Source organism: Fundulus heteroclitus, unplaced genomic scaffold, assembly GCF_011125445.2.
Source record: "Fundulus heteroclitus isolate FHET01 unplaced genomic scaffold, MU-UCD_Fhet_4.1 scaffold_38, whole genome shotgun sequence".
Lineage (NCBI taxonomy): Eukaryota > Metazoa > Chordata > Actinopteri > Cyprinodontiformes > Fundulidae > Fundulus > Fundulus heteroclitus.
The window spans coordinates 2,288,508-2,304,617 of record NW_023396792.1 but is presented as its reverse complement, the minus strand read 5'-3'; the positions used below and the strand labels follow the sequence as shown (position 1 = coordinate 2,304,617).

At 39.7% G+C, this 16,110-nt stretch overlaps 1 protein-coding gene across 1 annotated transcript in view; it reads left to right on the top strand.

Annotated features, from left to right (window-relative positions):
- The first annotated feature begins 2,693 nt into the window (after positions 1 to 2,693).
- lmo1 (LIM domain only 1) overlaps positions 2,694 to 16,110 on the top strand; it is a 37,061-nt gene continuing 23,644 nt past the window's right edge. Inside the window, exon 1 of the mRNA XM_012872994.3 lies at positions 2,694 to 3,499. Within this exon, the coding sequence (XP_012728448.1) occupies positions 3,478 to 3,499 (22 nt within the window). The 5' untranslated portion in view covers positions 2,694 to 3,477. The remainder of the gene's footprint in view (positions 3,500 to 16,110) is intronic.

Sequence of the window (16,110 nt, the reverse complement as noted above, 5' to 3'; positions counted from 1 at the left end):
GCTAATGCATGCTCAGAAATGAATTCTAATTAACTGTGCATCAGAGGAGCCCGCTCAGGGGCTTGTTGCTGGTATCCACTGACCCAGGTGTTGGATGTAGAGTAGTAAAAGGGGTGCACCCTAAGACACAGCGAGGGGCTCGGGGGTGACCCGCAAAAACACAACTCGTTGTGACTTAACACATGGGTAATTTGTATTGATGAGAACTACTTTAATAAGAGCCCCCGTGAAACCTGTTCATGTACTCTTATAATAATTGTTGAAGCAGTACACTGAATGGTCTCTACTTTCAAATGTTAAATGGTTATTTGAAGTCGTGCCCTGATGACACTGAACCATTGTTCCCTTTACTTTTTTTTCTGTTTTCTCTGTGATTGGATTAATTATGTGTCACTCACTCAACGCCATAGGTCAGTAGACATACATTCTCGGTCATAAGTCATCAATCTATGCGACCGTGGAGATGAAAAGTCAAGCGTGTCAGCCAGAAAGCTGTTCGGAGAGGAATCAGACCATTGATTTCAGGGCCAAACCAATCTTACCACAGCCTGCTGCCTTGAGAAGTGAAATTATCCCTATGGGCATGGTGCATGCAGCTTTGTATGTTAGATTTGTAGAAAGCAGTGGATCAAATGTTTGTTTTGTTGTTGTTGTTTTTGGATAATTATGCAATGGCTCAAGATACAGACTTAATGCACTAAGTCATACTGTTAAAACCCAATTGTAGCATGTTTTGAGCAAAAATAAAAATCAGTGGGTGGTTTTCACTTTTGTGGACCTTCATCCTTACCTTAGACAGAAATCGCTTAGGCAGGTGTCCAGACAGCATTGCAAAAATGACTATTACCACATACAGTTCAGTAAATAAGACTTACTCTACTTAAAGTTTCATTTTGTTTTGGCTTTTTTTGTCAGACAAACATTTTTCAGCATCAAACTATTTTTTATTGTCCAGCAAAGATCATCTGACTATAATAGAAAAGTGTTTTCAAGTAATAATTTTTGTTTATTAGGATGGAAAAATCTAACCAAACCAACCTAATGAACTAGGCCTGTTGTATGAATAAACTGTAATAACATTTTATCTGAACTATTTTTTAAAAAAAATATTATAGAACCTGTCTGACAACATGAAGTAGGCGGAAGGATCTCCACAAGCATCCCATAATGCCCAATCTAAAGAAGGTCAACACCTGATAGATGTCAAAGACTTTATTTCCTATCAGTTTGGAAAAGGGTAAAAGCCATTTCTAATACTTCGGGGCTACAGCAACCATCAGTCAGAGCATTATCCACCAATGGAGAAAACACGGACATACTGTTAACCTTTCCAGGAGTGACAAGCCTACCAAATTTACTTCAAGAGTGCATCAATGCCTGCAGGATGTAACAAAAGAACCCGGGTCAGCATCTAAAGGCCTAACTTGCCTCAGTTAAGGTCAGTGTTAATGATTTAACAATAAGAAAGAGACTGGGTAGAAACGGCATTCATTTCCACTGTAACATTTTAGCGAGAGAACCGCATAGTTAGAGGCAAACATGGTGGTGGTAATGTAATGGTCTGGGGATGTTTCAAAACCAGGGCAACTTGACGTAAGTGATGGATTTATATAGATATTTTTCTCTATACCAGAAAATCCTGAGCGAGATCAGTTCCTGACCTTAAGCTCAAATGTGCTTGGGTTATGAAGCAGTTATTAATAATAAGTTTAGGGAATAGTCAGTTTTTCACATAAACACAAGTTGATTTGGATTACTTTTGTCCCATTGATCAATGCAATCATCATTTGAAAACTATAGTTATCTTTGCCCGATGAAAAAAAAAAATGTTTACAATTATCTGAAACTTTTCAGTGACAAAAGAACAAATCGGGCAAACGCTTTTAAAAAAAAAAATCACAGTATTTTTGGCACAAACATTTACTTATAGAGATCTGGGTAATGATAATGTGCTCAAACAATGCAATAGCTGGTGTAAAACGTGACAGAAGGCAAGGACAGACTGAGCAGACTCACACCACAGACAGACAGCCTGCTGGCCGCTGACAAACCAGCGTTATTGTGGCTCCACTCCGCTTCACTCTCCTAAATGGCTAATCTTTGTTGGATCTCACCCTTAATTGGTTAACAGTCTCCGCAGGGCAAGTGAAAGTGGTGCTATTTAAGGCTCCGCCACGAAACAGCAACACTTTCATCTTGGCAATAACGGGCAACAATTATATTACCAGATTCGAAACTGAGCCCTTGTATCTAGCCACTAATCAAAAACACGGCCCATCTGTTGTGCTCGCCTTGCTTTGAAACGGCTGCGCGTATGATGTATGTATGATAAGTGCGTCAGGACGCTAATTAGCGCCTAAACAGACCGCAATTAGACGGTTTCAAATCTGCGGAGGAAAGTAGAAGTCGGAGAGGAAAACAATAAGCGCACTGTGTTTTGACTCAAAAGTCTACCAGGATGGAGCGCCACCACTCTTCACGCAGGCATTAACACAACCCCTCACTTGCTTGCACGTGCGCGCGCTCTCGCCCTCTTCCTCACTCGCCGTCGCGCGCATTCAGACTGGCAGACAGCCTGGCGTGCGCGCGCGCGCGTCCGTGCACGCACTCACTTTCCTTTAGCTGTGCTTTTGTGTTTTGTCAGAATTAATGAGAAAAGTTCCCTTGCCCTAGGGGTAATTAGTGTCCTTGGAGTTAAATAAGCTAATACTTAGACACCTCTGGCACAAGCAATTATGTTTGTGTATTGAATAATTGATTCAAAGAGGGGGGGAAGGGCTGCTAATCAGATCTGAGCATAATGAATTGATTTAATTAACAGGGGAATCCGAGGGTCTCTGGAAACTGCGCGCATTTATTCAGCGGCAGAGAGGCGAGAGCGCGGCACACAAACTGGGAGAGAGGCGGTGCGAGTTTGCTTTTAGCAGTTGTCAGATTCGCAATTGGATTTGTTTGAATATATAGTTGCTGTTTCGGAGCAAATGAGAAGGCGAAAGGGAGCGCATTAGCACTCAGAGGAGAGAGCCCAGCTGGTTCTCAGTCCGAGCGTGTGGTCCGTCCGTGTGTGTGCGTGTGTGCACTCTTTTACGCAGATATACTCTACATTTATCTCGCTTTTCATTGTTTTTTGCCATTTTTGTACCTTCGCATGGAATTGATCAAGGGCAACCAGCGCGGTGTTTATTTGCATTACAGTTCAGCCTGGAAAGGGGGTTCTCGTCGTGTTGATCGCCGCATTCCGTGTGTGAATTATTATTGATAGGAGGGTGCAGAAAGCGATCCGTCTTTCCAGGTTTTCTCGCTGCTTTTTTTTTTTCTACCTCCCTTTTTTTTTTTGGTTTAGCGAGGCGTAGTCTAGTAGAGTCAGCCGCGCGTTTCAAAGCCATTTCCAGGAGAAGCGGTGAGCAGACGGAGCGGTGCACCCTGCTGGAGCCGAGGACGGATCGCCCGGGGAAGGACTCCTCGTTCCTCAGGACGATGGTGTTGGACAAGGAAGAGGGTGAGTAACATCCACAGCGGCGGGATGCAATAATAACAACCCGGAGAAACTGCTGACATCTTTACACGTTTTAAGTCTCCCCGGGTCCCGACCTCATTCAATCACGACGGGCATCCGCTCTTTTATTTTGTCTGGCAGGGAGGAAGACCTCTCCGCGAAAGTTCCACAGAATAACACGAGCCAGCTCCAAACTGCAGCTCAGTTTTGGAAGAGTTGGCTGTTTATTGCAGACCACATTTGTTGGCTTGCGTGTTTTCAGGGCTGTATACTACACCACTCCGCGCACTCTCCTCTCCTCTGTGCTCCTCTCTCTAAGTGCTTTTTGCGTCTGTGAAGTTGGCGAGGCAGCCTTTGACATCACACGGGATGGGAGATGACAGCGGAGTGCTTTTAACTTGATTGCAAATTATGGATAGCGCCGTGCGACGTTCGCTCACTTCCCATCGAAATAGGCCTTCTTGCATTACTTATCTATTTCAATGTATTCAGGTTAATGGGTGAGGCAGTCTAATTAATTTTAATTTGAATCAAACTTGCCTCTAATGACGTCCCATTTTGGATGAAATGCTCAGATGCACTTTCATTTATTCAGCATGATATCCACAGCAGCCTCACTGAAGGGTTTTATGTGTTCTGAAAGGAGAGGAGGGGGGGAAAAAGTATCTTTATTCTGCACCTCTTTAGAGGGATTGAGTGAATATGGACCACCTGCTGGTATACACATTGACAGCCTTCATGGACCATATATCGCATCTCTCTCAGTGTGTTTCTGCTGCACGCTGAAGTTTATCCTCCTCATGCGAAAAGTAATGGATGCATTTGGAACCCATTATTTATGATTGGCAATGGATATTTCATTTGTCTTAGTGCTTCATCCTTACACTTACACATCTGAGAACCAATAAAAGGATTGCGGTGCAGACATAAATTGGTCTGTCTGGCTCAGACCATGTTGTGCTAATGTACTCAAATTAACTCAACTGTAAATTGGCCCCTTCTTCGGATGTCCGTCTTGCTAAAAGTTCCCTATATGATTCACGATTCGGATTGCTTTTAACATTTATTGGCTAAGCAATATGGTAAATGTACAAGGTGATGCAAATGGCATTAGTGGGGAAAGGATGCACAGGAGCATGTAATGCAGTCAATACTACATTAACTACTGATGCCCTATTACAGAAGCAGGGAGAGAGGCTTTTAGGAGCATTAGGACTTGCAGAAAAGCTGAGATCACCTGCTGCTCATTGCCTAAAAGCTTCACCCTTTATTTGCTGGGTCCAACCCACGGCTTGAGCATACTTTTTTTTATTATTATTTCATTTTTGGCCAGGTTGTCAACACAGCAAGCTGGCCCCGGTCTCTTTCACTGTGGTGCCCTCTTAGCGTTTATTGGCTCTAAAGTTATAGGCTTGTCAATTCAACCTTCTTGTCTAATGTATCCTCTAAGTGCCCGCACAAATACACGTGTACAGCAGGGGAGGTGTGGGTTGGTGTTTTCGGGTGGCCACACGGGTGTGCGATCGCTCTGCCTCTCTTGATTGATTTCCTCATACGCCGGTGTGTGTTTGCACAAATAACTTGAGTGTTCCTGTTTCAGTCCCTTCCAGGAGATGGATCACCAGTTTGTCTGCTGGTGTGTTCAAAGACTGCGATTTAGGCGGGCTGCAATGTCAAAATGCTGCTTGTTAGGCGGACTGATTTTAAAGTCTGAGTACTCTTTGCAAAATCTGCAACAATTTGAGCTGCAACAGCCATTACCAGAAACGAAACTTCCTGGGACCTTTTTCGATCTTTCCCGAGGAAATTGGCTTCATGCATATGGTTTACTGTTGCCCAAGAATAATAGAAGTCAATGCATTAGCTAAAAACTGCTGACATGCATCAGTTTCCCATTAACTTCTGTAGATCCAATCTGTAATTTATGCAGGCTAGGGGAGCTTTTGACATTTTGCATGTCTTCTATGACGTAAATTGCACGCAAACGTCAACGTATTTACACTTTAAAAGATAATTAAGAGATAAACATGTAATCCAAACTATTCTGGTTAGGACTAAGAGCACTAAGAACGACTGCAGAAGGAATACAGGCTCTGCTCTTTGAAATGGCTTAATATGCGGGATATAGTCGATAATGAATAGCAACACATGTACCAAAATATTCTGTGTCAACATTTTACTTCACCCTGTGATATGAGGCTCCAATTTGCCTCTAATTTGAGAGGAGGAAAAAAAAAAAAAAGCAACTCAGCCATTTTCTCTTTTAACTATGTGAGAAGAAAGTGGGTGCACGCTGAAGGCATATTTTTTGCTGAATATTAACAGAACCTCAGTTTATTCCTCCTTAGAGAAGGGAGCAAAAAGGAAAATCCTCGAGCTGCTGATAAGTTTCTGGTCACCTTTGCGGGTTAATTTAAGATCCCGTTATCATCCTGTCCACTGGAATTTCTACATTCATAACACATGTGATTGAAAAGCAATGCTTCAGCTGAATACAGCCTTGGCAATCTGTCGGCCGCTGTAATAAAAGTCGGGCTTCAGGCTCCGATATTTATTTTGAAATAATAAGAATTGCTTCATTCTTTACCAGCGTTGCCATGGCAATACTGTCTCGTAGCAATGTTATATTGATTTAGAAAGTGGACAGTAATATTTCTTTTCTGTTATTCAGTTTCTGAGGGTTGATTTCTAATTTCCAGCTGGAGATTACTTTTATATGTTCCTTAAGTCCTTTTTTCACTTTTTACAGAGGAATGCAATTTGCTCTTTTCTATTTGCTATTTTCTCAGCTTATTGGTTCGCTCGGGCTTCAAAATTAAACTTGCCCATTTCAAACACTGAAATTACGTCTCATTTTTTGTGCTCTAGGCCTTGGACAGTATTAAAAACACATTGCTTTGTGTGATTTTTCTCAAGTCGGAAGTTTTCTATATCTTATATTTTTTATGGCAACGATGTCAATTTGCTCTCCTGTAAATATATGAATACATACATGATTTAAATAGTTCTAAATTTAATCTGTGCAGGTTTTCTCTGTTGTAATACATTCTGCTAAATCTACATATTTGACTACAATACATGCGTTGCGCTGACTGGTAACATTGTGCACTGTCAGGTTACTCTAAAGCTGCTCTGGCGGTTCATTCTAGCTAAGCTCAGGGGGGAAAAAATGTGCTACCAAACCACATTAATACCATTTTCAGTCCTGAGTGTTTAATTTAATCTAATCTGGGTCTGATATCTCACAATTGCAGAATCCTCAGCAGAGACAATTTCATCTCGTCACCACTAAACCTCTAGATCCCTATCAGCCCTGATCGTTTCACATTTTACGAGTGCGGCAGATCAGTATCATTTCCGTGATCTAAAGTGGAATTCAAAGGGACTGAATTGAGACTTGAGAGACACATTTTAGCGAGTGCACCCACCTGCCTTGGATGTAAATGGCTGCACTCATCAGCGCGGTGCACAAACTCAATTATGCACTCTTGAGCTGCGAGAGCATCTCTTTTATTACTGCCAGGAGCCACATGCTGGCCATGTTATAATATACAGATTCCCAGCAACAAGATGTGTGGCTGCAGCACAGGTAGCACATCATTCCAGTTGGATCGTCCGGAAATCTGGCCCGCTGTGTTTATTCACTCTGAAGGATATCTTTAATGATAAAATGAAGTTTTGGGCGCTGAGTCAAGGTGAAATAACATATAAGTGGTAGAATTATTGAGAAATAAAGAGTATTAGCCCCATTACCTTCTGACAGGCGTAAACAAATGTTCATATATAGTTAGTTAGTGTTTTGCTGGAATCCATTGGAAGAAGATCTGACAGCTACCTGTCACTGCAAAGCTGACGCATGAGTTGTGTTTGACAACACTCATGTCAAAGTGTTAAAATAAGTAGAATGCGCTGAGTGATGCCTCTACAAATATACATGTACACATCTCCTTCAGCATTCCTCCAGCTTTTTGTTACACACTGTTAAGTTATTTATTGACTGCCTTCTGCTCTGGCTGGGAGTTATGATCCACTTTGTTAAGGTTACTCTTCACTCTGTGAGAAAGATTTTTTTTTTCTCTGTCATCACAGGCGAAGAAAAAGAAAGCATTAGAAAGAGGAATGACTTGTTGCAAAGTTACTGAGGTGATACGATGAGCAGATGTCTAAACTACGGTGTAATCAGATATGATTCTTCAGTTGCTGAGACATTTATCTCAAAGGGACAACAAGTGCATCATTCATATATAAGCTGGGTCTTACATCTTCTCTGCCCTGATGGATCTCAAAGAAACCAATTAATCCTCTTTAATGATTTGGTACGGTATTGACCTGTATTTTATATTTTTCACCCATGGCTAAGAGAAACCTTAGAGTTTATACAATACAAAAAGTTGAGCGGATATTTTTTTTCCAAAACACAAATACCAGCTATGACACTTTAAAAGGTTCCTGTGGAAATTTCTGTTTGCAGGAGAATAGAGGGAAGTGAATGTCGCTCTTCAGAAAAGAAAAAGTCAAGAGAACTGGTGATGGATATTTTAACAAAAGCAGGCCTATTGTGCTGATTACATCATCAACCTTTGATAACATAATAATTCCAACAAAAGGCTGAGTGTTGACTTATGATACAGTGTAAGTGTCTCAAGTATTTCCAACATTTAAGCCAGCATGTTTCAGTAGGTGTTCTCGATATTTTTCCGCCAAAGATGGTGAAACAACAAAAAAGAACCAGATAAAGGTAGGACAACCTGTAGAAATATTTAGGCTAAAGTGTACACACAAATATCTGTTCTCTCTTGCAACATTTGTTTTTTGTCTTATGAAAGATCTGTTTATTTTGTTTTTGCTTTGTAGATTACTTTTGTACATTGCAGTGCCAACATGAGGCTATTTTTAAGGAAAAAAAACAACATTACTGATGTAAGAATATTTTTTTTAGTTTTCACAAGTGGATTAAAAGTTTAGAGATTATAAATGTTTTAAGCAGTCTACAATCCTTGTAGATGCATTATTCCAGTCTAAGTATGACTTGTACATATATTGCTTATAATGATCTAATTCCAGTGTAACTTTAATGCTAAAAAGTAGTGCTGCATCATTATTAGGAAAATGACATTATAATATTTTTGTTGAATTTCCCAATGACTATACTGAATGCGATCAACCCACATTTTCCTAAGTGCTTTCTGTCTTTTCCATAAATACAGTGATCTCCATCGCACAGCTTTCGCAGCTCGGCTACTAAGGTCTAGATTAGGTTTGGGCATAATGCTCAGTGAAAATCCACTAAACTGTCTTCTGGAAATGTCGTCACGGTGCGGTAAGCCGAGGGCTATTCTCCGCGCTTTACAAGCAAATTCAATAGGAACTATTATACACATTTGCAATCAACAACAATTATTTTGGATTTCGAGAGGACTTCACCGTGGAAATTCGCGAGAGCAATTGTTAAACCAACAATGCCCACGTGCATCGCAGTTGGATGTTGCAATACATCGGGTAAAAGCGGAAAAAAAACATTAGTTATTTCACCTTTCTGCTACACCACAGCCGCAGCAGACAGATTCAACTCACATCGTCCCTTTTTGGTCTCCTTGGCTCAAACTGGTATGGCTGTATTTCGTCAAAAGTCAGGTTGCTATCAAGAAAGTCTTCCATATATTCCAAATCGCTATCAAATGATGAAGATAAATCCACAGAACTCTCATCGCTGTCGCTATTATATCCATTACTCTCTGCTTCGCATACTGCACTAGTCGTCGCCATCTTGGATAATAGCTCGTTGTGACAAACACCAGATACAGATTTGGGACTTGCTCGACAGCCGATACCGCACCGTGACGTCACAAACTGGGAGGTGGCAGTACTGTTCATTGACCAACATGGGTGCCTCCAGTAAAGCACATTCAAATGAAAATTACTCTAATTTAAAAAAACTTATTTATTGAACATTATGTAATAATTTTATATTTAAAGTACTTTCAGAAGTTTGAATTATGAATATGACTGGACTTCTCTTTAAAAATTAATAATTAAATGCAGTTATTTTGTGCAGTTTGTTGATAAAAAAATTCACACTTATTTATATAACTAGTGTCCTGATATGTTACTATTAAATGTTTTTAAGCACATTATTTATGTTTATTTGGCTAATTCGCTATGCAGTCAGCCACACAATTACCTAAAAAGCTGAAAGAAGCTGTAAATATTCTTTTATCGTCGATTTTATCGTTATCACAATAGTACGCCAATATATCATGATATAATTTTAAGTCGTTATTGCCCACCCCTCGCTTAAGCCATCAACAACAATTCATGACAAATTCTTTCAAAGTAAAAGCACCAAGTTAACAAATAACAGAGCAGCTTTAACATTATCCCAAAGTTAACACAGTTACTATAATTTTATTTGTAACAAATCTATGAGAGCAAGCACGGCCCCAATTATTTTTGAGCAAGCAATATATTTTATAAAAGAACACAAACCCAATTACCACTATATACTGACTAATGCAGATGACTGAAAATCTTCTAGTGCTATATGATCCACAATCTCATCATTATAAGGACAGTGACAAAAACAGATATTGCCTGTCAATCAACTCCTCCTGTAAGATTGGTTATTCTGGTTATATATTGGTTATATTTGATGACATAAGAAGTCTTGGGTTAAAGCTTTTTTACGTAGTGAATACTTTACAGTATAATACATTCATTTTACTGTAGTAATTTATTTATATTTCTTAAGGCAAGCTATGCCACCTTCTGGAATAAATAAATGCATTTGTTTTAAGGCCACAGAAATGGCGATTTCCTTTTTCGACTGCCTTTTTCGCGCATCTCGGCATGACATGTCCATTGTGAGTTAAGGCTATCAATGGACGCTCGTCAAAATTGGCACCGCAATGCAACGCTCTCGATATACAATCACCTGTACAGATTATAAGGTTTCCCCCAATGCATGTTAGCCTCAAACTTTAGCAAAAGGCTTCCGTTGTTAAAGTCCTCACGGCTGTGCAGGTTAACCTAAAGCTTCTGATAGTGTACAAGGTATGAATTAAACATCAGTTTATTTTCCTAACAAGCATGGATTCAGAGCAGATTCAAGCCATGGCTGCTATGGGATTTTTAGCAAGCCAATTTTAGTCTGCAGACTTAAAGGTGAAATGAGGGATGCTGCTTGCTGCTCTGGTAAGATTAGGTTTCAACTAATTATGCAATTGGCTGCCATCAAGAATCAAACAAAATTCAAATTTAAACAATATTTTGAACATTGGTTAGTTGTTTTCACTGCATTCGTGAGCATGGCTAAAGTAGAATTAAGTTACAGTTTAAGTACAGTAAATGCAGGTACATCTCCAATTCAAAATTTAATATCATGAAAGAGTTCCTTATTTCTTGTCACTCATTTCCAAAAGGGAAACTCCCATGTTACATAGAGTCATTAAACATAGATGGAAATCTTTCAAACATTTATTTATTGTAATTTTGATGATCATGGCTTGGATATCATGGATAATAAAAAAAACCTAAATTCAGTTTCCTAGGAACATAGAGTTTTACATAAGACCAATAAAAAAAGATATATCAGGAATGTCAGGCTGTCTGTTTTTATGCACTCAAAACCTGGATGTGGCTTTGAATGAATTATTGCGTCAATGCAGGGTGGCATGGAGTAGATCAGCCCATGGTTCTGCTGAGGTGTAATGCAAACCCAGATTGCTTTGATAAAAGCTTTCAGGTCATCGGCATCGTTTAGTCTGGTGTCCCGTCTTCCTCTCAACAATACAGTGCTTTGCAAAAGTATTCACCCTCTTGGCATTTTTGTTGTATTCCCATTTGTAATTTAAATGTTTTTAATGTTATTTTATGTGATGGATCTGCACAAGATACTCTTAAGGTAGTGAAGTGAAAAGAAATATCTATATATCTATCTGACGGTGCTAAATACAGGGATATCATTGAGTAGAACCTGTCAGTCTGCCTATAATTTGAGTATGGCACAGAGGTTCACCTTCCAGCAGGACAATGACCCGAAGCATACTGTTAAAGCAACAACCAAGTGGTTTAAGGGGAAACATTTAAATGTGTTGGAATAGCCTAGTCCAACTCCAGTCCTCACTACAATTTAGAATCTGTGGTTAAACTTGAAGATCGATGTTGATAAGCGAACACCGTCCAGCATGAAGGAGCTGGAGCAGTGTTTACCCCGAGGAATGGGCAAAAATCTCAGTGACAAGATTTGAAGAGCTCATAGAGACAGATCCGAAGCAACTTGCAGCTGGAATTGCTACAAAAGAGTGATGAATCCACAATAAACAAAATGACGCATCTTCAAAGTTGTAGGCATGTTCTGTAAGTGAAATGGCGCAAACTCACAAGTAATACATTTTAAGTCCAGGTTGTGAGGGGGAAAAACATGATAAATGCCAAGGTGTGTGAATATTTTTGCGGGCCAAAGGACCTCATAGATTTTCTATGGAGCTTAGGTTAGGCCAATCAAGCACAGCAGCAGCACGGTCATTGAACCAGCTTTTGGTACGTTCGGCAGGGTGAGCAGGTGCCAAGTTCTACTGGAAAATGAAATCAGCATCTCTTGCTTCTCAGCAGAAGGACGCATGGAGTGCTCTAAAATGTCCTGGTACTGATAGCTGCATTGACTGGACTTCACAAAACACAGTGGACCAACAGCTTCAGATGACATGGCACCCCAAATCATCGCTGACCGTGGAAGCTTCACACCGCACTTCAAGGTGCACTGATTCTGTGGCTCTCCCCTCTTCCACCAGACCCTGGGAGGAAGAGTGAATCAAATACAGACTTTGCTGTCATCTGAAAAGAAGACTTTAGACCACCATGCAGCAGTCCTTTTTCTTTTCTCGTTGGCCCAGTTAAACGTTGTCTCCGGTTCAGGACCAATGCATTGAGGCTCTTGATGACCTGACTCCATCCTCAGTCCACTCCTTTTGAAGCTCCCTCTAATTCTTGAATGAGTTTTACTTGACAACATCTCAGGCTGTGATTATCCCTTTTGCTGATGCCCATTTTCCTATCACTCTTTCTCTTTTCCCTAAACTTTCTACGAATATGCTTGGATACAGCACTCTTCTTTAGCAAAACCTTTTGCATCTTATCTCGTTGTGGACGGTGTCAATGACAGTCTTCTAGACATCTATCAAGTCAGCAGTCTTCCTGTCGCCTACTAACCCAGACTGTGAGACCGTTTGGAAGCTGAGGAAACCTTTGTGTGTGTTTTAGAATAGAATAGCAAATACTTTTATTGTCCCACAATAGGGCGTGACACTGGCAAAAACACATAGACAATAGATTAGGTAATATGAATAAAATGCTAGTTTAAAGTTAAGTTCTAAAGCAAAAAGAATGAACTTAGCATAAAGGGAAAAAAGAAAATATTGTGCATTGTATTAATTGATAATACAACATTTTCAGATAAAATTTCAATTACTCAAGTTAAATAGATGACAGACAGCTGCCAAATGTCAGAAGGATGTGAGGAAAAAATATGCAATATGCATGATTGTACAAGCAACACCTCAGAGAAGCTAAAGCATGTGCATTAGCATGTTACATTAGCATCTGAGAGACCATGTAAATGATTGATCCAATCACGAAATTATTCTTGATTGGATCAAGAACACGTGGAACCAGTATCATGTTTGTCAACACTCATTCAGTTTGTTGCAAGCAGCAGAGCCTATAAAGTCTAGCAGCAGCTGGGATGAAGGACCGAGGGAAATGCTCCTTTGAGCATCCAAGATGCTGCAGTCTGTCACTGAAAAAGCTCTCCAGCTCCGGAACAGCTCCATGCACGGGGTGGGAGACATTGTCCATCAGTGATTCTATTTTTAAGCTAATTTGCTGATGAAGGCGAGACACCCTATGTTTCCAGAATTAATAATTTCCCTAATATACTAATTTCCTAAGATATTTAACTTTAAATGGTCATCATTCTGTGAGCAATAATCATCTAAATTACAAGAAATAAAGGTTTTGGAATATTTATATGCATAATGAACGCATATAATGAGTTTCACTTTCTTTAATGAGGGACAAAAATATGAAACATTCTAATTTTTGAGATGCACCTCTATATTAAATACTGAATCAAATTCAGGAAAAAAATCAGAGGAAAGACAGAGAAACAGCCCTTCGGAGGATGGGTGAAGGAGAAGACATCTTCATTGTCGTTCAGTGCTAAGAGTTAGCCAGTTGCTATGTTTTAACAGTGTTTACAAAGTACTCTCATTTTGTCAATCGCTGTGTTATTGTTTATTAGTGCAAAATGTTACCACCCAGTTGATTTAAGAGTGTTTAAGGCTTCTAAGTGCTTAGCTAACCCACTGTTGCTGGCTAGTCCAACCTGCGGCCTGCATTAGCTGTCTGCTTCAAGGAGAACTACATGCCTTACTTTAAAATAAGAGTCTCAAACATAGATACTGGGTAACAGGGTCAGAGCACTCATATATGGGCTTCATAATAATATCTTAATCTAATTTCACATTGATGAGAAATATTGTGGCTTTAAATATCTCAACATCCTATTCCTTAAATCACATTACACCCCTAATTTCAACTAATCCCGTGTTTAAATGTTCATCCAAACAAAATAGCAATCTGAACAGGCTTAATAAACATGTATGTTCTGGTAAACAACAGGCAGGTTGTAAATTGTTTGATTTACACAAGCCCACTGTGAACCAATAAAGTGTTAAATCATTGAAGTGTTGGTATAAGCTTTGACAAAGAATAGGTTTGGGTCCATGGTGTTCTTACTCTGCTTCCAGAAATCCTTCCCTGTTCAACTATCCTTTTTGCAAAATTCTCTATTCTTGCTTGATTTCCCATTAGTTTCTATGTCTGCTGTGATAGTAAGTATCTCACAGTATGATAGTGTTAGCTGAGCAGTAGGACTTTGTTTTATTGTGTATAAGATGCTGGCAACCTCCAGGGGTTGCTAGTGAGAGTGAAAGTGTCTCAATCAATCTCTGGACAAATGAGCAGCGCTGCACTCAGTTTTCCTTCAGGTCAAAAAAGTAGGTTCTTTTAAAAGCTATTTAATTATCCTGTCATACAATTTAACATAATCATCTTTACTTATCCTTACCTGAGCTGTTTGAGATGCCGGTCAGTGTAATTACACTTAGCCATAAGCAAGAGATATATAAGTTGTATTTTTATCCTCTCTTGATCATTTTTAATTAAAAATCTAATTAATTAATTCATGTATGCTATAAACAGCAAATTGAAGCCTCCTTTAAGCTGTTCCACTATTTAAACCATGAGAATTAAAGCAAGACGAAGCTTCAAGAGTTTCTTGAGGTCTTGCCAGTTATCAGGGTGGTAAAAAGAAAGGCCCGGGGTGCCTACTCATAAATAACCTTATAGGATGACCTCCAGTAAATAAAATCTTAAATAGCAAATTAAAAACTGCCATTAAAGCAGGTTGCTCAATAGATGAGGTTGAGGTCATTGAAGTTGAAGATTTCTTCAGTGCTCAAGTGGGGTGTTTTTTGCTAATAATTTGAGTGGTTGATGCCCTCCACAGACATTCCCAGTGAACTTAACGTGAACTTTAAGCTTGTTATACGGACATTCGACTCCTCTTCCTCTATCCTCTTCCCACTACTTTTCATTTCATTCCATTTCATTTCACCAGTTTTCTTATGGTTGAATTGCCGTTAGGGTTTGACCAATAGCAAGCCGTACTCCCAGAGGTAAAACGGCAGGGTAATTTCTTATAATTAAAGATGTAAAATCATATTCATAATTGCAATTTGAATGCCACGAATGGTGATGTCTTTGAGTTAGTGGGACTACAGGAGACAGAGCATCACACAGACTCTTCATAAAGGCCCTTTCCTCTAACTGTGCCCCCACCCAGCCACCCTCATTATTTACCCCATCAGCTGTGGGAGTGGGATGCTTGAATGACGCGCTGCCAAATAACTGCCCCCTGTGGGGAATTTGCATTATTCACGATTAAAGAAGCTCACACAGTGCGTCACAGTATGGTGTTCCTCCTTCCCCTCCATTTTCCAACACGCTGAGGACCCTGAATGGCACACCTGTCTCCTGGCATATCCTTTGAAATAATAAGTGCGCGGTAATTGCCGGAGAGTGGGAAGGATTTTGTACATCACTTCCTGACCTCATGAGTGACAAACTTTTAGAGGGGCTGCATTTATTCCTTTCCCAATGCATTTTTAATGCGGAGTAAAAAGTGTTGGCGCATTTTGTTCTGGACGGCAGGAAAGTGGCTGTGACAGGTCTAATGGTTTTAGATTTATTTTTTTATTTTCTAGGGGAATCAGAGGGTGGCAGATGTGATTACCTCTTACACACCAAAAAAAAAAAAAGAAAGTTTACAAAGGCAGAACAGAATAAGTAGTTTCCGACTAAATGAAATGGTTTACTCAAAAAGTCTTGCATGTTTTTTTTTTTTTGTACATGAAAGCTGCAGTTGACTAAAATAAATGTAAAAATGACTATTTTTTTCACGTAGATACCCTATATCAACAGAAATGAAAGCCCTGAAGCACCTCCACTGATGATTGGCTGGAACAAATCTTCTTTTTGCTCTGCCAGCACTCTGA